We start from the raw sequence: 25,879 nt of genomic DNA on the forward strand, positions 1-25,879 counted from the left end.
TTTTCATTATTATCCCGATTGTATGACCACCAAACATTCAATATTATCGGGATTGAAGGAAGCTGATAGGTTAGGTGGAGTACCAAGGGGGCCGATAGGTTAGGTGGAGTACCAAGGGGGCCGCTGCATGGAACGAGTATCGTAGCGATTTCGATGACGTTTCCCCCCACTCCCAAGTGGGCCAGAATCCGCCTTGTTCATCTACTGATGTGATATTAGGAAAGGGAAGTAGATGTTTCCAAACTTCATGTTTGAAAACACAAACTTTGATGGATGCATAAAGAAGATCATTCCGATAACACTTAGTGAACGAACAGACATGAGACGGATGCTACAATATACTGAGGGAGCAGAACATACTCTCTGCCTTGAAGAGTCTTTCTTTTGACCGATGATAGATGGTAGGCATTTTTTCAGAAAATCCCACTTCTTGAAGCCGGGTAATGTTTCAATAAAATCAATGAAAACAACCCTGGTAATTCCATTGGAGCTGGGATTCAATGCCAATACTCGACCCACCTGTCATTGTGTTGATTTGATAAGATCGTTGTTTGTTTGGAATTGGTTGACAATGTTTCATGCTGAATTTCATTATTTCGGACTTCCATTGTCTGATATGATTCTACTTTGATTAAAATAAATTAAAGAAAAAGCAAAGTTAAAATGAAAAGCTGAAATATCAGTTATATCCAGCAATAAAACCTGAATACAATAAAACGGATGAAATAATCAAGATACAAAACGAGAATAACTAGAAAGTAAAAATAAATGAAAAGAGATGGAAATGAAATCAAGCAAAATATTCAAGTCCGGACCTGAAGCAGGTTTTGATATTGTAATTTGTAACGAATATTTTGTTACATTCATATATTCCTAATGTTATTTGTAATACCAATAGTTTAATCACCACAATTTCGATCACCTTTATATTCCGTAAACGGTATAATAGTCTCCGCCAGAGAAAAACCTCTTTCTTTCTAGCGTTTGGCGAGAACGGTTGATATCTGGTACGTTTTGACCTTTTGTTCCATATTATCTTTTTTCATAGTAAATTTGATGAGATCTGTTTGAGTATATCTTTTACCTTTTCCTGGATTTTGCTATTTAGTAATAGAAATCCGTTTAATTGATTAATTTGTGATAATTAAGCTGCATGTGATTGGAGGTTATAACTTTCAATTCGTCTTATGCTGGCTTTCATTCAGTCATCGATGAAATTTAGAGTCGTGTGAACATTGTTAGTTCACTAAATCAACTATTCCTTAATGTATTTTCGGCTAGAATTGTTCTAGGAAGAAATTTGCATCATACATTTTTTTAAGTTAGACGATTAATTTCTCTTTTATTATCGTAATTTCAAGTCATCGTCTATATACAGTGAGATCACAGAGTTTCCTCTAGATCACATGAAATTACAGTGGTGATGTTTTTTTCACAAAATTGAATTTTGCACTAAATACCTGCAGTTAGTGAAGTATCTGCTTTGCATACCTCGTTCACCTTTAAATTGTAAAAATCAGTATCTACCCTTAGTTCAATTTCAGATACCAGATAATTGGTAATTTATTCCTGTGAAATACAATTCTCGAGCTACCTGTTGCTGTAGTGAGATTATCATCATTCCTAGGACGTTTGGAAGTGGACAGGAGAATTGGAGTTGATTACAATTCCTCAGGTAAGCATTTATTTTCTGTCTGATCTATTTTTGGTCAAATTAATTTCTTTCTGAGAAATAAATGCGAACTTGAGAGAATTTGTTTCTCTGGCCTGACTTGTTACCTAGTATTTGACTTATTAAATTATATCCTTAGGTTCAAATTTGTTTTGAGAATAATCTCATTAAGAATACTCAATCAGTCAACTGTATCTGAATTAACTTCATCTTACAAGGTCAACCAGATATCATTTTTTCTTTCTACAGTGTGATTCAAAAGTACTTTGACAAACTTCAGGAGGTGATTCCTCACAATATTCTAATATGAATTGTCCAAATAAATAAATGTCCAGAAACGCTTCGTTTCCAAGATACAGGATGTTAAAGTTTTATTTTTATTTTCGTTTTTTTCAAATAACTTTTTGAATACTGAACTTAATTAAACGAATCTTGGTAACAGGAGGTTTCTGAGGTGTCGAATTCGAACCTGATGTTCTTATTGCTCTTACTCGTAGGGGGCGCCACCTACACGTCTTTTTCTTTATTAAAGATTCATAAATTTTTTGGGCGTACTTCTAGCACATTTTTCAGTAAAAAAATCGATTCCTCTATCATATCTACGTAAATAAGCTATCCTTGTTACTAGTCGCTGTAAGCAACCGTTTTTTAAATATTTGGACTTGAAAACTTCAAGTCGATTGTTTGATAATTGATACATGTTGAAGTTATTACGAATATTTTGCTTTTTTCACAAGAATGCTTTGGAAATGAATTTGACGTTTTACTCGTTTGAAGAGGTCATTACTGTTGGGTACGTTCCTTCTAAAAACCTCGTCTGCCAAAGATGTGTTTGAATTGAACAGTATAATTATAAAACTGATCAGTGATTTTATCATTGAGCCCTTAACACATCTAATTAATTTTTGTATTGAGCATAACACCTTTCCGGAAGTTTTCAAACTCTCCCAGATATCTCCAATATTTAAAAAAGGTAACCATGATGATGCTAATAGCTATCGTCCCATCTCTATAATACCCATCCTAGCAAAAATTTTTGAGATAGTATTAAAAATTAGACTAGTGGAATTCTTTGAAAAAATGAGTTACTTACCAACTTTCAGTACGGTTATCGATCTGGAAAATCCACAATTACTGCCCTAGGTGATGTTTGTGATAAAGTATTGGAGTCTTTCGAAACACAAGAATACTGTAACGCGAAGTTCTATGACCTTTCACGTGCCTTCGATACGGTAAATCATAAGATTATGGCTGGAAAACTTGAATACTACGGGATTAGAGGTGGACAACTGAATTTATTCAAGTCATACCTTGTAAATAGGAAAGCCAGAGTGCACTGGGAAATGAAGTATCCGATTTTGTAGCCATGGAGCACGGAGTACCACAAGGATCTGTACTAGGTCCCATTCTTTTTATTATTTATGTCAATGATATGATGTTCAATATACAGAGCCTGAGCACCTCTATTCACCCTTTTGGTTATGCTGACGATGTATCAATAATACATTGTGACACAAACAGTCGGTCATTAGGAGACCTTATAATAGATTCTGATGAACTCATCCGGATGTGGAATAAGAGTAACTACCTTTCCCTCAACTCTGACAAAACTCTGAATCTCAACTTTACGCTGGTTGAACAAAGAGAAGAAGATCCAGAAAAATTACTCGGTGTACACCTTGACAACAGCTTGAATTTTTCATATCATATCAAGTATCTTTCAAAACGTCTCTCAACTGCCACATATATTATAAGATAGCTGAAAAGCAAACTAACGGAAGAATATTTGAGGATATCATATTTTTCATTATTCCATTCAACAATGACGTACGCTTTGATAATATGGGGATCTTCGAGTCACTCAGCTAAAATATTTACCCTACAAAAAAAGTACTCAGGATAATGGCTGGGAAAAGTTTCAATGAACATTGTAAACCAATTTTTAAACAACTTGGAATTTTAACACTTCCTTCCTGTTTTATATATGAATGCTTAATCTACATGAGGAAGGAAATCTCCAAAGGCAATATGATTAGAAATGAAGAAATACATAAATACCCCACTAGAACGAGAATGGATTTTAGATTGCCTAAACCAAGAATAACCAAAACTAAGCACTCTTTCAGATAGCTGGCAATAAAATTTTACAATGCTCTTCCCACTGATCTAAAAGACGTAGCCCTGAATATGAGTCAATTCAAAATTAAAATCAAAAAAATTTTTATTGCAGAAAGTTTTTACTCATTCGAAGAATACTTTGATTTCTTTTTATATTCAAAAAGATAAGTATGTACATCTCACGAAGTCTGATGGATGTAATGTTACTGTTACCCTATGGTGTATCTAATAATTTAATAATTAATAGTGTAATTCTATTTATGTACATGTAAATGTGTATATACCTACATAAGTTATGTGTGTCTGGTGTACATGTATGTGTGTGTTCTTTTGAGTTTATCAAATTATTGATTTGACGTATGTAAAAACACTTTGTGTAATGGCATGAATAAATATCTATCTATCTATCTATCTATCTATGACATCCTTAAGCGAAATCGTTATTTTTGTGTCAAGGGTGCATAATCAGTATTTGTTTTAATAAAATTTGCAAGAAATGTCAACATTTCATTTCAGGAAATTTTGAATATGTAGAATGAACTAAAATAAACGAAACTAAATTGTATTCAAATAAATTTTTGGAAGTGTACACATTCACCGAAGATACAGACAGTCAGTCGTCATTGAATCTCGTACCCGCTCAAAAATTATTGGTGTGTTTCTTATTGTTTCACAGGCGTCTACTATTCGGTTTCTTAGATCTTCCTCGTTCACTACTGGAGTCTTATAAACTAGTGACTTCAAATGTCCCCAAAAATAAAAATCTATCGGGTTCAGATCTGGGGACCTTGGTGCCCACGCCTGGTTAGGTTCTTCCACACTCCTACCGATCCATCGATTTGGATAGACTGTGTTGAGGAATTCCCTGGCTACAACGCTAAAATGGGCCGGAGCCCCATCACACAAAAACCACATGCGGATACGAATTTCCAATGGTACATTCTGAAGTAGTCCCGGCAATTCCTTTTCTAAAAAGTGTCTGTAAGTTGCGCCATTCAGTCGTAGCGGAAGAAAGAAAGGACCTATCAAGTAATTATCAATTATTGTCGCCCATACATTTACAGAAAATTGATACTGATAATGCCTTTCACTAACTGCGTGCGGATTTTTGAGAGCCCAAACATGGTTGTTATGAAAGTTTGTGGTAGCATTTCGGGAGAAGTTTGCCTCGTCCGTGAAGAGTACATATCTTAAATATTGAGGATTTCCAGCCAATTTTCTCAAAAACTATTGACACATAGTAATGCGTTGGGGAAAGTCTCGTGGCAAAAGAGCTTGTACCCTTCGAATATGGTATGGATAAAACTGTTGATCGTGGATAATTCTCCAAACTGTGGACTGAGTAGAATTGACAGCTTCAGCAATTACTCTTGTGCTTGTTTCTGGATTCTTCTCGAGAGCGTTACGCAAAACAGCTTCTTCCAATTCTGGGGTTCGGACTGCTCGTGGTCTTCCAATTATATCAACTGCCCTCTTAAAGCTACCTGTTTCTGCCAAACGATGGTGGAGACTAGCAAATGTTGGAGCTGAAGGCAGTATTCAATTAGGAAATCGCTCCTGGTGAATACGTCTTGCTTCGCGCGCATTGCCATCTGCAAGGCCATAAACGAAATGCATATCGGCTAAATGAGCATTATTGTTTAAATAATCCATTTTTTCAAAATAAGTGTTTTCTACTTCTACTTACGGAAACTTCAACAAAACGTCTAACTGTCACAAAATATGTAATTACCAAAACTACTCACAAACGTCAAATTTATTTCCAAAGCATTCTTGTGAAAAATGCAAAATATTCGTGATAACTTCAACATGCATCGATTTTCAAATAATCGACTTGAAAGTTTCAAGTCCAAATATTTAGAAAACAGCGACTATTAACAAGGGTAGCTTATTTACATAGAAATGTAGAGGAATCGATTTTTTTACTGAAAAATGTGCTAGAAGTACGCCTAAAAAAGTTATGAATCTTTAAAAAAGAAAAAGACGTGTAGGTGGCGCCCCCTACGAGTAAGAGCAATAAGAACAACAGGTTCGAATTCGACACCTCAAAAACCTCCTATTACCAAGTTTCGTTTGATTGAGTTCAGTATTTCAAGAGTTATTTGAAAAAAACGAAAATAAAAATAAAACTTCAACATCCTGTATCTTGGAAACGAAGCGTTTCCGGATTTTTATTTATTTGGACAATTCATATTAGAATATTGTGAGGAATCACCTTCTGAAGTTTGTCAAAGTACTTTTTAATCACCCTGTATATGCACTTTGGCTTTCGTTATTTATCTGGCCTTTTTTATCAGAAGGATTTGCCACCCTTCATTGATTAATATCAATATATTTATTTTCTCATTACCCTTGAGGTATATTGACAATTTATCAAAGATCATTGCCTATTTGTATTTAGTACCTCACTTTTGATATTTCCTTGGATTAGTTGTCAATTTGTTTTTAATAATTTTCAGTCTGACGTTGAAATATTTGATTAGTATTAAACTATTATTTTTGTAGTTTAAAATATTCATTACATTTTGATGTAACTGAATTTTTATTGGAATTTTGTTTATTAAAATTCAGAATATAGTATTCAGATTCTAAGATATCTTTTGTTCCCCCATCATTGTATGACTGTATCTGATTCATTTCATTGCTTCGCCGGATATCGAGAAACTGGGTACTCGGTGAAGAACTGATAATAAGAGGCACTCCAACGTGAGGTCTAAATCCATCTTCAGCCAGTTCAGATGGTTACAAGTCTCTGCAATCCTCTTAAGGATCAACTACGAGACATCAGCCACCCCAGGTATTCCCTACAAGCACAGCGAAATTAAATCAGTAACAACTGTGAATATTCTGAATTTCATTATCATTCTAGTATACTCAGTTATTTGTTATATTTGTATATATGTGAATATATATCAACATCTATATATATATATATATATATATATATATATATATATATATATATATATATATATATATATATATATATATATATATATATATATATATATATGAAATCTAGAAAGGTTATTGCAGTCAAGCTGCTGGAAAATAATTCCATAAAAATTAAAAATAAAATAGATAAGTACTCTTTGATCATCCCATATTGATTTCAATTTGACTTGGGTGTCACACCAATAGGTGGTTCTACTTATGTTTCGCTTGCGTTTACGCAGCTATTTTCATCAAGTACTTTCTTGGTTTTTCTCATTTTGTCTTCAATCGAGGACCGCCTGCCCGGTACTGACGATGCCCAATAGGCTGAAACATCTGTATACCGGTGGCTCTTAAATTGAAATCAATATGGGAATGATCAGAAAGTACTAATCTATTTATCTTATATACATATATATATATATATATATATATATATATATATATATATATATATATATATATATATATATTTCCGGCTTTCAGCTATATTGTCAACCAAGGAAATAGAATTGTTGATTGTTTTCTATATTCATTTTGCCCTCCTATCCAAGCTAGGTACAAGTTATACCTTTCTCTTTGTTATACCTTTCTCTATCAAACTGTGTAGCCTATCAGCTACAAGTGTTGGCAGCCCAACATTTTAAAATATCCAAGTTGCATTTTCATAATTTGGGGGGTTACAAATTGAACTCAATTCTTCTTATGCTTTTTGACAATCCTCTGATGTAGGGAGTTACAAGTACTGGTTGTGACGGCTTCTCTTTCTTGAAAAACCACTCACTAAGTGGGAAACATCTGTATACCGAAAACTCACTCTCACAGGATAGTATCTGAATCACGAATCCAACCACCGTCAATCTATAGAAAGAGGAATCATCAAGAATTTGGTGGATCATGCATTCGAAGGAAGTTCTCGAGAAGAAAATAGACATCATCAACAAATATCTTTAGCGGAATGGTTACTTAAAGTAATGTTGAAACAGACTTTGGCTAGAAGACAGTAAGAACATCGCGAAGAAGGGAAACTCTCACAACCATTGCTTGTTCTTTCCTACGACAGAGGATTATCGGAAAGGGAAGGAAGAATTGGGTTCAAGTGCAACATCAGAATCTGCTTCATATCCGGAAACACCATCCGTAGCAGCTTCACGGGGGCGATTCCAAGAATTGTATTCATTGGATACCTTGTGAGTGCGGCAAATCCTATATCGGTGAAACTAAGAGGCCCTTTAGAATCCGTATTGTCGAGTACAAAAAAACACACAGCAAGGAGAAACATCAACATAACATCAAGTGGTCACAAGCTGAGATCATCCACATGAACATTGGTTTGAGAGGAAGTTCGAAGAAAGTGCATGTATGTTGTCCAACGAAGCATTCAGCCAAACAAGCGTAAGGATACGTAACATATGGAAACCTGTTATCAAACGGAAATCGGTCAAACGTTCAACTCCCGCTAAACCACTGAAGCCGAATGAGAGAGAGAAGAGGGGATAGGTGAAAGCGCTCGAATGACCTGTGAATAGTCATCTCTTGGAGGAATAGTCTAGTCACCATCCTAAGACGATTATGGATACTAACAATTGTAACGTCGTGAAGTAACTTGGTTTGAAATTTTTTTCAATTCATTTTTAATTTTTTGCTTATTTTCATTTTCATTCGTCTTCATTTATTTTTACTCGATAGTCATTTTCATTGTGTATCTTGATTGTTTGATTCGTTTTATTGTATTTTCATTTCAGGTTTTATTGCTTAATAAAATTGATATTTCAGCTATTTATTCTAATTTTATTCGTTCTTTTACTGATTTCGAATCATAGTAGAATCATATTAGAGGATAGAAGTCGAAACTAATGAAATTCAAGATCGTTGTTTATGAAAACTAATGCTCCCATGCTCCTTTCGATAGTTTTTCTCGGTTCTGCTTCCATCGATTGCGCTGATACCCCATACATTGCTGACACATCCATTGAACCAACTGGTATCGATTTAGAAAGCTGATCTCGAAATCAGTGACGTTTTGATTCAGATCTGCCACTATGGGGATTCCGGTAAGAAATTGAGTGAGCGTGAGTAGTTGTTAGGATAGGTACTGGGAGACAAAAGATTTCGGGAGTTCAAAATACCTTAATGCAAAGAGTTATCTCCAAATATTAAGGACGACTGGTAGTGATTTCCTCGAAAATTTGCCTTCAGAGGAATAAAGGAATTCGTGATCTCAACTGGATGTAGCGCAGCTCATTTTACCCAGGAAGTTTCCAGGAATCTTTACGAAATGTTTGACGATCGTTGGTTTAGGCGTTTAGGGCCGTGGGATTGACCACCGAGATCACCCGATATCATGTCACTTGAATTTTTTCATGGGATGTTTCGAAAGAAAGGGTGTACAATGCCTACCAAAGAAGATTTGCGACGGCAATTAGTGCGGTGTAATGAAGATCTGGATCCCCATGAAATTGAAAAAGCAACTACAAGTCGCGTACAAATAAACATTTCAAAATGTTTAGAATGTAACGGACAACAATTCCAACATTTATTGTGAAAATGTGATATTTTTTTCACAATTTTGTTATTTTTATTCATCCTTATTCTGTTATTTTCTGTACTTTCACATGTTATAGCCCAGAATATCTCACTTTCCACCAAGAAATGCCTGATTTTTTCATAAAGTTGTTTCCTAGAATTTTTAGGTCATAATTAAGAAAATCATTTTGTAACCTAACAAACTTCATCTAGTTCATTGGTGTTAATTCAGGATACATTTGGTTGAATTCTGACAATGATTTGATCACTTCGTTCATGTGTAATAAATAATTTATTTGTATACCTTTTCCGACGAGTCACCGTAACATTTGTAGATGTGTCTGGTGCAATAATTTATAATAACAAGAAACGAGCGTAACTAATAAATATTGAATGCTATTCTGAAATTTGTTACGATGATTTATGTTTTCAGACATCTATCGAAAACACTTTTGCTGACCAAAACAAAAAACAAAAATTGTGTCTCGACGTACGTTTCGCTAATCATGTAAGCATCATCAGGAGATGACTACAACTAAGACATTTTATTGGTTCGGACTTCCATTGTCTAGTATGATATAAATTGATTCAAAATCCCTGGAAGGATCTATAAAAAATCGAAAAGATTAGCTGAAAAAAACTATTATATTGAACAAAAAAACTGGAATTACAATGACAAAAAAAATACAAGCAACAATCAAGAAATCAAAAAATTGAACTATCAACACAGGATGAAAATTAAAAATTATTAACAAGAAATGAAAATTAAAAATTGAAAGATTCCAAGCCAAGTTACTTCACGATGATTCGATTGTTAATATCCACAATCGTTCAATTTTTCATAGAATTTTTCAGAGATTTCAAATAAATTTATATTATATTAGACAATGGAAGTCCGAACCAATGAAATGCACCACTTAACATTGTCAACCACCGTCACCTTCAAACAACTAAAACAGTTCTACGGCAGAGGTTCCAAATTATTTTGGAAACTGGGATCGGTAGAAGATATGAAGTGAAAATTTAGTTCGAATATCAAGTACAGCCGAAATCCATCTTCATTTCGTTCAGGTTTGGAGACCAGCTCCCCTACCCTTTTGGCTGATCATTGGCCTTGAGAGGGACCAATGGGTACATGACTGATGGGAATATCAAGTACAGTTTACTAGTTGAATCGAAGATATTCATATGAATGGTTATAGACGAAATAATCTTTTTACTTATATTACAATCACTTATTCAAATTAATTTTTTAATTTTTCTTTCTTTTCCAAAAGTTCATCTCTCCTAAAAAATATACCATTTCAATTCAAACAAGATTCCTCTGGCTGAGATTACATCAAATAAGCAAATGAATGTTATTTACGTACTGTCATCGATGACATGGGTGGATTCAACCCATTCCGTGATAAAAATGTCGTAATTATGAACGAATTGAGTATTTTTTTCTTAAATTGTTATCCGTATATGCTACTGAAGAACTGATTAGGCAAGTGTCATACAGCGAAACATTGGACAGTGAGGATGACAGTGTTCCATTTAAGTGGAATTTTACAGATGCTACAGATAGATATGCCAACAGGTTTGTATATTACTTACGATTCAAAAACACAATGTGCTGCAGTAAGAATGGTGTATTCATCCAAAATAGAGCCGTCACACCAAAAGTTATCATTATAATGCAAGTTCACCTGGAAGAGATGTAAAATATATTAGTCTCAACCAGTCTAGGTAATCGTCAAAATAAGTTAATATTGAAACGAAAATGAAATCTGTCATTTAATAATAATTCAATTGATTCACGGAATTTCATCAAGAACATTTTGATTCATTACCACTATTGCAATAGAGGTAGAATAAAATCTTACGTGGTAAATTCGAAGTCATCATCATGCTGGAAGTAAAATTATTGTGATATGTTCCTTTATTTTCGGGGATATTTCGAATCACCAGAAATGCAATACTCTCCTCAACGCACGTATTACCAACCAAGTTGATGTCTTAAGGAGATCAAAAAACTATTTTACCTGTGACGGGAAAAAAGTTTGACATATTATCTCTGATGACAGGTAACAAAATGTAACTTTTCATGAAATTACTTTTTTCCCCGGTCCCCGTGAAAAACGTGGATACTTTTTTCAAGGATATATACAGTGTCACACATAAAGTCTGCATCTATTGGGTTTTTTTTTGTTCATCTCTTCAAGCAACTTTTGATATCTCCATTAGGTTGTGCTTTAAAAATGATGCCAAATGACATGCATATGACCGATCAAGTGATTTTTCTTCCCTGCCAAATTTGACATTTTTTCCAAAAAATGTTCAGAAAAGCAGTTATTGCTCGAAATTTCGAAAATCGGTAAGGAGAAAAGATGATTGTTTTTTCATTTTTTACCCATATATCAATTTTTAGCTCTCTAGTACAAATTTAGTTTTTTTACAGTTTTTCGAAAATTTTACATTTGCCGATTTCTCAAATTCAGCCAAACCTCAACAAAGTTAGTGCTTTATGCCTAACTTATCTTTCCAACGCATTTTTATTACCAATTGCCATTTAAAACACCAGAAAAAATTCTGACAAAAATGATGCAAAATTGATACAGTTTTTAAAAACAGATAAATATTTCACTTTATTTCTACATTTTGCGAAATAGCTTGATACATAAGCATAATTAAAAAATAATATCAATGAAAAGTCAATAATTTATTCTTTACTGCACTTTTCAAACTGTTAAACTTTGATTTACTAATTACGAAAAATTACAACAAAATTAAACTAAGGGTACTGCGGAAACAATTGAACTGAATAAGCAAAATATTTTATTGTCATATGACATTTGTTGAATAACTCAAAATAGTGTTTATCAGTCTTAGATTTAAAATAGTTTATTCGTTGTCTAGTGTGTTGTTAAAAATGCTGAATCTTCAAGAGAAAATTGAAATCGTTTTAATATGCGGCGAGAATAGCGGTCACCGGCAAGTAGCTGATATTTTCAATGTCAGACATCCTGCAAGAAATATTCATCAGTCAACAGTTAGTAGGATAATAGCTAAGTTTAAATATACTGGCTCGGTTAAGAGTAATTTTAGAAAAGCACATCAGCCTTCTAGACATACTGAAGAAGTGGAATTTAAAATATGTTTGGATGTCGTAGAATATAAAAAAACAAGTATTCAAGATATTGCAGATAGAACAGATGTTAACTGAGAGAGTGTACGACGTATTTTACACAAAAATAAATTTACGCTTTATAAACCGAAATTTATCAATACATTAAAAGAAAAGGACTTCGATATGCGCTTGTATTTTTCTTTTTGCTTTCAAGGGGAAAATGAAGAAAATTATCATTTTCCTCATCAAATTTTATGGACAGATGAAGCGACCTTCTCTTCAAATGGCGTTGTGAGCTCGCAAAACTGCAGGTGGTGGGCAAAAGAAAACCTACATTTCGTAATCGAATGTCGACATCAATATTCGTTTAAGACGAATGTATGGTGTGGCATATTGAACGATCACATTATAGGACCATACTTTTTAAGACATAATTTAAAGTCTGCGGACTACCTACACTTTGTGAATACCGAACTATCTGAAGTTTTGGATAATATGCCCCTTCAAGTAAGAAATGTTGTGTGATGTCAGTGTGATGGTGCACCTATTCATACTACAAGGGTGGTTAAAGAGCGTCTTTTGGAAATATTTAGGGGCAAAGTAATCAGTCGCAATATGGAACACTTTTGGCCGCCTAGATCTCCTGATAACCCCACTAGATTTCTTCTTGTGGGGTTACTTAAAACAAAAGGTGTATAAGCAAAGACCTTTTCGAGATATAAACAATTTAGAGGCAGTTATTCGAGAATGTGTTGTAAGCACGAAACCCCGTAGTATAAAGAATGCAGTTAGAGATGTTTTAAAAAGGACAATTGATTGCATTGAACGTGGTGGAAGGCACACCGAAATGTGACTTTTTATTTTGTATTTCTATTGATATTCACATGGTTTAGGCATATGTTCCGATTTGATTTAGTGTTCTTAATTCAAATTATAACTTTATTTTAACAGATGTTTGTTAGAATTTTTTACGGTCTAGTTTTCTAGGCAACAAAATCTAAATTGATTTCTGAAGTAATTTTGTTCATTCATACCTCATAAAAGATATTTAGTAAATGTGAAATTACTTTCGTATAATTCCTTCCCTTAGTTTAATTGCGTTGTAATTTTTCGTAATTAGTAAATCAAAGTTTAACTGTTTGAAAAGTGCAGTAAAGAATAAATTATTGACTTTTCATTGATATTGTTTTTTAATTATGCTCATGTATCAAGCTATTTCGGAAAAAGTAGAAATAAAGTGAAATATTTATCTGTTTTTAAAAACTGTAATTTTTGCGAAATAAGTTGTATTTAGAATTGCAATTGGTAATAAAAATGCGTTGGAAAGATAAGTTAGGCATAAAGCACTAACTTTGTTGAGGTTTGGCTAAATTTGAGAAATCGGCAAATGTAAAATTTTCGAAAATCTGTAAAAAAACTAAATTTGTACTAGAGAGCTAAAAATTGGTATATGAGTAAAAAATGAAAAAACAATCATCTTTTCTTTTCACCGATTTTCGAAATTTCGAGCAATAACTGCTTTTCTGAACATTTTTTGGAAAAAATGTCAAATTTGACAGGGAAGAAAAATCACTTGATCGGTCATATGCATGTTATTTGCCATCATTTTTAAAGCACAACCTGATGGAGATATCAAAAGTTGCTTGAAGAGATGAACAAAAAAAAATCCCATTTGATGCGGACTATATATATATATATATATATATATATATATATATATATATATATATACCATAAAATGTATGTATCAAAATATATATATATATATATATATATATATATATATATATATATATATATATATATATATATATATATATATATATATATATATATATATGTATGTATATATACAAATATGAAAGATATTGAGTGTCTTGATATTGAAACAGAAGTTAATATCGGACATAGCACTCATGAAAGTGGCAAACCATAGACACGTGTTTCGGGATTTTGGCCCATCATCAGTATGGTGCAGCCAAGTGTAAGGATGGGCAACACTTGGTTACCAAAAGATAGAAATACAAATGCACGGAGCCACCAACAGGAGCCAACCGCACATTTGTGGTTTCAGTTGATAGATCTTGTGTTTACAAGAAAACTATCAAAATCACCACGGAGGCAGCTAAAGCTACCTGCGTGACATCCGGGTCCAGGAAATTATACAAATATGAAAGTTATTGAGTGTCTTGATAGGTAGCTATAGCTGCCTCCGTGGTGCTTTTGATAGTTTTCTTGTAAACACAAGATCTATCAACTGAAACCACAAATGTGCGGTTGGCTCCTGTTGGTGGCTCCGTGCATTTGTATTTCTATCTTTTGGTAACCAAGTGTTGCCCATTCTTACACTTGGCTGCACCATACTGATGATGGATCAAAAGCCCGAAACACGTGTCTATGATTTGCCACTTTCATGAGTGCTATGTCCGATATTAACTTCTGTTTCTTTATCAAGACACACAACAAGACAGCACATATTAGGCTAGCAGACGAAACAGTTGATATTTCTGGCACTGAACAACTATCGATTGGGATGCAATATTTTGATGAAGAAACACAGGAAGTCCAAGAAATGTTTGTCGGATTCATTGAGCTAAAAGATTTGAATGCGAAATCGATTGCACATAGCATAGATGAGTTTTTGACAAAAGAAGATCTGAATATAAATAAATTCGTTGGTTTTGATGGTTGTTCAACGATGTCAGGAAAAGACGGAGGGGTACAAGCGATTTTCCGCAAATAGTACACCAAAGCCCTCTACTTTCATTGCTCGTCCCACAAACTGAATCTCGTTATCAATGATCTAAATTCACTTCCTGAAATTAGAAATGCCATGGAACCACCAAATATACTATACATTTTTTTCGTGAATCAGTTTTGAGAAGTGAGTTGAAACCTAATATTTCCAGACTTTGCGAGACAAGATGGAGTGAGAAACACAAAAACATCAGAGTTTTTACAAAAAATATTCCAATAATTCTGGAAGCTTCACAAACATCATCTCAGGAAGGAAATAGTGCAACTCGGAAAAGTGCCTTCCAACTGCATGCGGCTACTTCCAGAATTTCATTCATTATCGGGATTATGTTGGTAGTCTTGGACGTGGTCAAAGCCTCGGAACACGTTAAAAGGATTTCACTTTTAATTAAAAACCACCGTGAAAATTCGGAAGAAGTTACAGACGAGATTATAAAGGAAGGTACTGCTGTTGCGGATTGGAGGAGGACATTACATGCCATGTATTACGGAGAAATAACGTCATAGAAGAAATGATCCAGCATGAAGCCCTCCAGAATACTGGAAGATGTCTTTAGTAATACCATACTTGGATTCAATTATCATCTCCCTTAAAGTACGTTTTGCTGAAGAAAACACGCGATCATTGCTTGCAAAAGATGACAACTGAGAGTCTGAAACATACTTGTGAATATATTGCCCAGTTTCATGATTTACCAAACATAAAGAATGAAATCGAACTTTGGCAGCAATTGTGGTATGATAGGCTTAATGTAACAAATCTTACAGTTGTTCATGTCCTGAAAGAAACAAATTCCTTCTTTCACGGAACGAAAAAAGCATTGAAAATTTTGATCGCTTTACCTACCTGTACAGTAGAGCAATGCTTTAGCAGCCTCAGAAGATTGAAAACATGTCTAAGAAGCACAATGGCAGAAGATTGCCTTAATGGTCTGGCCATAATGAGTGTACACAGAGCTATAATAAATAAAAACCTAAATAATTTGAATGATAAAGTGGTTGAAAGTTTTGCAGAAAATCCCCGCTGATTATATTTCAATTAAATATTATTTTTGTTAAATTGAATAATTATTACCGTGTTTAAAAGTTTGATTTAGTTATTGTGCTGTCGAGGGCTTGTGAAGTTTTATACATTGATATCAGAACCGTTCCTATTACAATCGCCATCGAGGCAAAGACTTCCAAAATGTAACGCTTCATGCTTTCGACTGTACCAGGCGTTCATATTTTTTATCCTCCATAATATTACCCCATTGCCCCCCCTTTAGTCATAAGCTGGCGACGCCCTTGCTCATTGACGAGAATGTTTTAGTGGTCATTGTTCTAAATCACAGTCATTCAAAGTGTGCTATTGATCAACTTGGTTATCATTATAAGCTATTATTTTAAACATATACCTCGTTAATGATGAAACTAATTCAAACTCCATTTGGAAAGACAAAAAAGTTGATCAAAATAAAATTACTTACTATGTATGGATAGTCTTTGATATCTGCCGGATCGCCTCCTATGATTTTTAGATTGGAAGCACCTGAAAAAAAAAAAACAATTTTAGTGCAGCACCTTGATTTCACACAGGTTTCACACAGGTGGTGTGTTTGAAATGAAAAATTGAAAAAGGTTCTTACTGTTAGCTGAAACAAAGAAAATCAAAACAATACAACCTAGTTTAAAGTACATTTTAATGAAAATGGTTTGTGATCGATTGGGTTGCTATTCCCAGAATTCTAATGTCATTTTTATCACGAATTCGAAATTTATACACAATCATATCATATAGAAATGATAGGACTGTTATCATAAAAATCTATTTCAAGTATTCGAGATAGAATCTTGGTTGCAAACATGTTGAAAAAAATACGTTTTTCATGCTTCATCTGATATCACTTGAATTGCGATTTTTACTCATGATGTAGTATAGAAATTGAATGAGTTGCTAAAAAAATTTGAGCCGCTACTCTGAAACGGAGAACTTAGTTGTTGATTGTCTTATATATTATCTTGCGACCCGCTCGGGCTCCGCACGGTTGCTGATATTAAATATAAATGTACTCACCGGAAATTTTAGGGCAGGGAAAAACAGTGATAAAAAAATTATTTTGTTTTATGGACGCGCCTTTCTCCCCGCGCCTGGCTTGGAATATTTGGAATAGATAACGAACCTACATACAAAATTTCAGCCTTCAAAAATATAGCAAAACGGAGAAACAGAGATGAAAAGGTGCTATGAAATTAGTAAAACAGCACTTACCTGCTGAAGAATTCGTTTCGAAAAGGATACAAATGAAATGAACTGTTTCTAAAGACTCTAATAACTTTTCGGAAATGATAATTTTTGTACCAAAATTTGACAAGTCATTCATTTCTTATTGATCGAACACTAAACAGCCAATACTGGGTGCTCCAACTATCAAAGATCGTAGAGTTTTGACGATTTTCAATACACTCCTACTTTTCGAGTCAATATGGAACAAGACTCAAAACTCGAATTTGAAAATTTCAATAGGTCAGTCTATTGGGTGGATGAACTATTTTCTTATAGTCGGTCGGTAGCCAAGCGGTTCAGCGTGGGTGCTTTGTTCACTCACTGGAATTGACTGCCGTGTTGGTCGGTAGTTCAAGCCCTAGTCTGAACGATCGATCTTCACTTGCTATCGTCCAACCCGTGTTAGGAATCACACTTTAAAAGGTAAGACCTCGTTAATCCTTAGCTCGCACAAGTTTCGACTTCTGAGGGTTCAAATTCAAAATCAAAAAATCTTTATTTCCGTAGACCTAGGGAAGGCATGTCGTTCGTAGGGGTGCGACAGCTGGTTGACGGAAAAAACAGATTTTTTCAAACAGATATTTCATTTGGGTTTCTGTATGTTCAACTTGCCTCAGAACTTTATGTTCTCTCCTTTTTTTCTGTCACTTGTGGATTCAAGTTTCAAGAGTTCATCTCCTTGACTATCCAGCTCCAAAGGATACAATCGTTGAATCTCACAAGTCTATTCTTGCCATTTTTCGTTTTCGATGAATACTAAATCACCTGCTTTCACTTCTTTTCTTGTTTTCAATTATTGAATAACTACCTATCAAATCGAATCCAACGAGTGAAAATTGGAAATAAAATAAGTGACGAACTGATTGTACAAATTGGTATACCACAGGGGACAGTTTTGAGGCCAATACTTTTTCTCATTTACATTAACAGTATAACAGAAATTAACATTTTCGAAGGTGATATAATATGCTATGCCGACGATACTGCTCTAATTTTTACGGGAACATCTTGGAATGAAATAAGGGAGACAGTAGAAACAAATTCACAAAAAATATACATGTGGTTGAATAATTCTCAACTATCACTGAATGTAAATAAGACAAAGTATCTAACCTTCTCCCCTACACTTCGTGATCAACCCAAAAACTACGAAATGAAAATGCATATACCGCTCTGTGATAATCAAGGTAGTTGTAACTGTCAGACCATAGAACATACCACATCTATAAAATACCTCGTAGTTATACTATATCAGCACCTAAAATGGACAGAACATATCAACTTTGTTACAAAAAGGCTCAGAGTATTAATGCACACATTTCATGAACTACGTGACATACTATCAAAAAAAAATCTTATAATACTCTATAACTCTCTCGTCGAATCTATAATAAAATATTGTATTCCTGCTTGGGGTGCAATATTCAAAAATGCTATTAGCCCGTTACAAACTGCCCAAAACATTCTATTAAAAATCATCTTTGAAAAAAATAAACTATTTTCAACAAGAGAGTTATATCGAGAAAACAACATGTTAAATATTCATTCGCTATACGCTTATCACTGCCTAATAAGAATGTTCTATAAACGAGCAGATTTTGCGCAGACACATTCAAGAGAAACTCGTTCAAAAATGAACCAGGACGTAAAAATTGAATTCTTCAACAAAACAGTCACCCAAAATTCTTTCTTCTTTCATGTTCCAAAAATATTTAACATCTTACCAAAAAATATAAAAGATATTACATCCTTCAAACGATTCAAAAAAGAAGCAAAAAAGTATGTATATAATCATCCAGAAAAATTTGCAATTTTATAATGTAATAATACTTACCTTTAATTGTTCCTATATATTGTGTTTCTAGGCTCTTCGCATACACTACCGGAAACTTACATTAATACCACACCAAGTTTGAGGTTAGGTTATACCCCAATCGAAATGTTCAAATTGTCCAGTCTCTTTCGAATGCTAATTTTGGAATTTTAAAATGATAAATAATGTAAGTGAACTGCATATGCCATCTGAATACAATTACATAAGACATACAATTGTACGACTGACATTCTGATTTAAACATCACAAAACAGGCTATAATAGCCTAGCGTGAGTCTAATTCAGTGAGTCATTAAAAAAAAATAATATAGAACTGCCCTATGTTAGTAAACTTGAGAATTCAATGAAAAACTTGAGATCGGTTTTTTATGGGTAGAAGCTACATGAAAATGATTTTTTGAAATTTTTATCTGATATTCTTCGAAAAATTGTTATAAACGAATGCTTTGTGTGTGTATAGATGTTGAATTCTGCCATTTGTTAGGATAGGTTAGTATGTCTTGTACTGAGAATAGTTATTATTATTATTAAACTTCTTATTATTAAACTTATTATTATTAGCTGGCTTAGATGTTTTTTTCTAAAACTCCTTCTCAAGATTTCTCTCAGCTTCTGCAAACATTTCCAGTGACTTCTAGTAGAATCAGCATTTTTGTTGCCTAAATAAGGAGTTCCAGTTTCTTTTAAAACCTGCATGAATATCGATGGTGTTATTGGCACCATATCACTATTATTCTCTGCAAGATAAGTCAAAGGTCTTGCGTTTATCACTGCTTCACACTTGCATACCACTAAAAAACGTTCTCCATAAGTCACATCAGCTTTTCCCAATTGTTTTCTTAATAACACCAACCGCCTCACCATGCTGTCGCTAGTGGTTTGAATTTCCATTTGATTCTCTGTATGTCACTAATTGCTAACATTTTATTCCAATCCAATTTTTCCAAATAATTTACAGAGCCTATAAATTTTCTGCCATTATCAGGATAAATTGTAGATGATTGCACCCTTCGTGCTATAAATCGTCTCAGAGCGAATATGAAAATTTCAGTTGGAAACGATGTAACAAGTATCTAAATGTACTGCCTTGTAGATTGCGCATGTTGTTTAAAATATGTTTTTTCCATTAACCAGCTATCGCCCCTCTACGAACGACAACCCTCAGAAGTCGAAACTTGTGCGACTTCTGAGGGTCTCACCTCTTAACGTGTGATTTATAACACGGGTTGGACGATAGCAAGTGAAAATCAAGCGTTCAGCCTTCAACTCGAACCATCGACTCACACAACGGCCGATTGACTGAGTAAACAAAGCACCCACCTTGAACCGTCCAGCTACCGACAGGCCGAAGAAAAGACAAATCTAAACTTCCTCTTTAGATTGCAAGAAAATATGACCAGTTCAATCTATCCCGACAACTTTACAAATAGCATCATCTCTCACTCGATCTATAGGTAGTGCTGTATTCGAAACATTCAAAGAATGTAGATTAAATCTCCTTAATCTCATACATGTATTCAATACTTTTTTTTCAACTCTTCTTCCGCTTAGAATCCAGAAATATTCTCTGATTTCACAAAGTACAACTGGTACTCCAGCATGACAGGTCTGCTGATGGAAATGAAGAATAATTTTCTCAATTTGGAATAGGATACAGAAAATCATATGAATCATCACGTTCAGTGATTTTAGTTTCTATTCTGATAACACCTTCTTCATCCCAAAAAGGGTATAGACTTTGAATCCGTTCCTTTTCAACTCCATTAAAAAAATCACTCCGAATTATTTTCATCAAATGCAGCTCAGCGTTATTCAATTCCTCGGTAGAAAGATGTCCTAATCTTTTCCGAGTTGGATTTGGACTATTATAAACAAACCTGAAAATTCAACATATCATATTCAGATTTTGTTTTTATTTGGAAAAATACCTATAGAATATAGAAAAATCTGTTGCTATATTCAACAACATATCTGCTGATTCCTTTCTTTCCAGGACAATCTTCTCTTTGTATGATTCAAAATTATGTTCTGACCAATCATTTCTTTTTCACAACCAGTCCGGACCCTCCCACCACTTCTCCAATAATATTCGATTCAACAAACAACCTTTCGATGGAAGATCAGCCGGATTCATGTGATATGATACCAGAATTATTTTGATGTAGATTTCCGGATATCTTGAATTCTATTCCAGACGGATAGCTTCCAGATATCCTCTCGACGAAAACAAGCAAGAATAGTAGTTGGGTCTGTCCAACAGAATATATCTAAGTTCATTTTATCAACTATAGAATCCAAAACAGAATTCAACAATCTGACACCAATGGTGGCTCACAATAACTCAAGTTGGGAATTGCTATATCTTTCATTGGTGGTACTCTATTTCCAACCTGAACCAATTGTAGATTAACACCTTGCGATGATTAAGTTTTGAGAAAAATAACAGAGGTATATGCAAGTTTTTTCTTGTAGCATGTAGATTTATCCATGTATTTTCATTTTTCCCAAAGAAGGTAATTTTTCAACCCAATACAGAAATTGTTCTTCATTATCTTCAAGAACTACTGCATTACAAAACCAATTTTTAAAATACACATTTTTTTTGTAGCAATGGGATCAGGAATCTTGTGAGCTGTTGATAAAAATAACTCTTTTAGTGAATTTCTTCAGATCAAAATCTTTCAAAAATTCTGAATTCATTCCAAGTGTATCACTTCTTCAATTCCATATCAACTCTAATACAAGTGAGACATCATATCTCCCAAAAATTCAGCACGAAATGGTCTCTAAGAGACCTGATCTACACGGTGTCAAGCAGCAATCGTGAAAGGACGAAAATACTTCAATTTCCGTTTCACAAATATCTATATCAATCAGGTATCAATAAACAAACTCTTTATCAATAAACGATAAACAAACACTATATCAACAGGTATCAATAAACAGAGGGGCAAACAATCATTTAAATAACTCAGTATAGCACGAATATTCAAATAAATCAATTATAACTTGCGTGCTCCTTTTGTGCCACCCGGTATATTGTGTTAGGCTACCCCATAGTTCGACGGAGGTGGATCACCCTGTAGTATGGCGGAGATGGATCACCTTGTAGTACGGCGGAGATGGATCACCCTGTAGCACCACCAAGAGAGATCACCCTGTAGGGCACGACAAGCTGGACCAGTAATGGATCACCAAATAAGACCCAAGAAGAAAATAGAAAAAAAAACCCTTGAAGAAGAAAAAAAGGAAAACAGGAAAACAGAAAAACAAGAAAACCGGAAAACAGGAAAACAGGAAAACAGGAAAAACAGGAAAAACCCCTGGCCAAGGGGTTTTCTATACGTTTCTTCGTGTGCGGTGCCCTGCACGGAAGTCCTACTGGGACTTGATGAGTGACTAAGGGCCTTCTGTTTCTTATGAATCTAATTTCGGAAATCCTTCCACCTGGCACGAGTTCGGTAACCACCAGAAATCCTCAAAAGAGCTTAAGTTTCAGACTGCAAATATCCACACCAAAATGACCAATCAGTCTTCCACTATACAATCCTGACTTGTAGAAATAATCCCCGTGAAGGATGGCACAAATACAACCATATATATCCTACAATCAGTCCGATGGTACCCTTGAACTCCGAACCAAGCTCATCGAAGGCCAAATTCCGAATACTCAGAGACTGCCACATCCGACATCTAACCAGTTGTAGCCACAGTGCGTCCAATCTACACTACAAGCACCAAGGGGGCGCTGTGCACAACATCATACATCTATCAATTCCTCCACAGCCACTTGAGACAATATCAACAAGTCCATGACCCATCAAAACTCCTTCTCAAAGCAATGCAACCCTAAAACAACCCTTGACAACTTGAGTAACCGATCAATCCTCCACCCGTGAACAACTGTAGAACTAGTTCGGTGTAGTTCGTCGGAACGACACTACGAAAGTTCGGCGGATGTCAACCAACAGCTGTCTCTTAACCTTGTATTAGAATGTTTACAAAAATATTGTTCCAACCTATTTTCAACTATTTACCAATCCTTATTCATGCGATGGAATAGAAACATACAAGGTAAGTCGTCACATCTTACCCATTCAGTACGAATATTTGAACATTCATATTATGCAGAATATTTATCGAAAATATCAAACAGTATTCAGAAACCAGAGCTAACTAGTATTGTTTTTCAGGCGATATGGCTCTAATATGTCAGTAAACCTTCTGGAAGTGATGAATAACAATCTCTGCAAGAAATATTCTTGGGAAGGTATAGAGAATAAGGCAGACAACGGCTGAAAAATGATAAGCGAAGTAAACTGAGAAACAAACAATAACAACTATTTCAACCTAGCGAGGAATATTCGGATCTCCAACGTCGATTGGCAATAGGAGAATGTGTAAGTACTGGTCAAAGCAGTTAGTCAGGGAGCATACATATATTCTTGTACATTTCAGGTATAGTTTTCTATGGAACGGCAGATTCCCATTACTATGATGTTAATTACATTGTTAATATCCTTTGAATAAAGATCTTAAAAGGTAACTTAGTGTTTTGAAAGGTCACATAAGAGCAGTTTGATCTAGTGCTAAATTGAAACGTAACACTATCAAAATTTCAATTGGACCATCTTTAGTATCAAATATATGTGATAAAACTCAGTTTTATCTTCCTCTTGAAGATGATCACTTGGTGATCGAAACACGTGTCGAGGTGTAAAAATAACGATTTGGTGTTGGAAAAAAACTCCAGTAATATTCATTACTACACCAAAGGTTCCAAACAGTATATCACAAGTACTTCTCATTGGGTATCGCTATTTGATCGTACATGGTTACCTTCACATTCAGAACATCGTCGAGCAACATGCCCGAATTCCGAACATGTATAACATCTGACAAAATGGTTTAGACTTTCGCCGCTGAGGTTTTCAGTGTCACGGTTTTTCGAGTTTTAAAGCCATGTATTTTTGAAATTTCTTCCTGACGTTTCGCTGGCGCGAGTGACTAGCTTCTTCAGAGGTTCAACCATGATGGCTTGCTGTCCGATGACTAACTTTTAGGCTTCGTGAAGCGTAGTTATGCCTTGTCATTTAATCAGCTCTATTTGTACCTGTACTTGTACCTGTACTTGTACCTGTAATTGTACCTACACTTGTATCTTTACTTGAACCTGGAACATTAACAATTTCGCTGCCTGTTGTCATTCAGTTTGTTATTCTCGAATTCCCCGTGTGTATGTGGATCTCTATTGCCTCCCGTACCAGTCGGCTATAGTATCCCTGTTTGGGTGCAATTAGTTCTGTGATTTCAAACAAAATTACGTGGTCTCCTTCACTAAATGCGTGTTCTGCCACAGCTGACTTGTCCGCTCTTTCAGTCTTGTTTCCATGGATCGTTTGGTGGTTCCGATATATACCTTTCCACAAGTGCACGGTATGCGATAAACCCCTGCTGCTGATAATGGGTCTCTTTTGTCTTTAGCCGACTCGAGGCTTTGTTGTATCTTCCTCGTGGGTTTGAAGACTGTTTCGATGTCGTGTTTATTCAATAGTTTCCAAATTTTGTACGTGACCCTAGGGATAAACGGTAGATATGCGCGTGCAACCATCTGATCCTTTTTCGCTTTTTGAACCGTGGTGCTCTTCGGTTTCATGGCTTTCCTGATCCCGGAGTCACTGTATTCATTCGATCTCAAGGTCACTTCAAGGTGTTTCATTTCCCTCTCCAGATGTTATGGTTCACATATTCTCCGAGCTTGTTCCATTAGAGTGGAGATGACTCCTATCTTTTGGGTAGGATGGTGGTTCGATTGTGCATGCGAATATCTATCTGTGTGTGGAAGTTTTCGAAACACTTTGTAGGTTAGTCTGGTACCACATCGTTCTACTAGTACACCTAAGACAGCTATCCGTTGATCCTGCTCAATCTCCATGGTGAATTTTATGTTATGGTGTTGGGCGTTCAAGTGGTTTAGGAAACGGTTCAGGGCGTTTCTTCCATGTTTCCAGATGACGAAGGTGTCATCCACGTAACGTAGCCACAAAGTCGGCTAACAGCTCAACATTCCTCATTACTTCAGCTATATCCATATTTAAATTTTCCATCAGTCGAACCGTTTCGGTATAGATTCGTGTGAACGAAGTTCGGTGAGCATCTGAACTTTTCAAAAGTTTTTCCATGTCCTGTCACGGTCGCCAAATGTTAGAAAATTCGTAAAACAGCACCTACCCGATAAAGAATACGAATTGAAAAGGATACAAATGGAATTAAGTATTTATAAAGACTCTAATAACTTCTCGGAAATGCAGAAATTCTTAAAAACTTCTGATCTGACAATTCTTGTTTCGAAATCTTGACAAGTCATTTCATTTATTTTTCAATAATCAGAATATCAAACAGCCAATACTGGGTGCGCCAAATATCAAAGGTCGTGAAGTCTTGACGATTTTTTTATGTATACGTGCCCTTTCATCTTCAGTAGGGGAGCTTCAGTTAGAATTCATAAAAATCCTTCCATATTGGACTCTACAACATAAAACGAACATACATACAAAATTTCAGCATCCGAAAATAAAACGGTACGAAGAAATAGTGATGAAAAGGTAGTCTTCAAATGTAAACGCGCCCTAGTTATCCCCAGTGGGGGGCTCCCCAGTT

General features: G+C 34.9%; 1 protein-coding gene and 1 long non-coding RNA gene across 2 annotated transcripts in view; one reads left to right on the forward strand and one right to left on the reverse strand.

Moving 5' to 3' along the window:
• The window catches only part of LOC111512923 (trypsin-1-like), a 36,786-nt gene extending 19,885 nt beyond the window's left edge, over nt 1-16,901 (reverse strand). Inside the window, exons 1-3 of the mRNA XM_074185148.1 lie at nt 16,748-16,901; nt 16,589-16,650; nt 10,850-10,941 (exon numbers count right to left, since the gene is read on the reverse strand). Of these exons, the coding sequence (XP_074041249.1) occupies nt 10,850-10,941; nt 16,589-16,650; nt 16,748-16,799 (206 nt within the window). The 5' untranslated portion in view covers nt 16,800-16,901. The remainder of the gene's footprint in view (nt 1-10,849; nt 10,942-16,588; nt 16,651-16,747) is intronic.
• Nucleotides 16,902-19,608: 2,707 nt separating this feature from the next.
• On the forward strand, nt 19,609-23,760 carry LOC141486681 (uncharacterized). The gene is made up of 3 exons (XR_012467984.1): nt 19,609-23,293; nt 23,413-23,619; nt 23,678-23,760. It is a non-coding gene; the product is annotated as an uncharacterized lncRNA (long non-coding RNA).
• The last annotated feature ends 2,119 nt before the right edge of the window (nt 23,761-25,879 follow it).

This window comes from Leptinotarsa decemlineata, unplaced genomic scaffold (genome assembly GCF_025532065.1).
Source record: "Leptinotarsa decemlineata unplaced genomic scaffold, Ldec_3_MD MMD2_P_RNA_scaffold_2, whole genome shotgun sequence".
Lineage (NCBI taxonomy): Eukaryota > Metazoa > Arthropoda > Insecta > Coleoptera > Chrysomelidae > Leptinotarsa > Leptinotarsa decemlineata.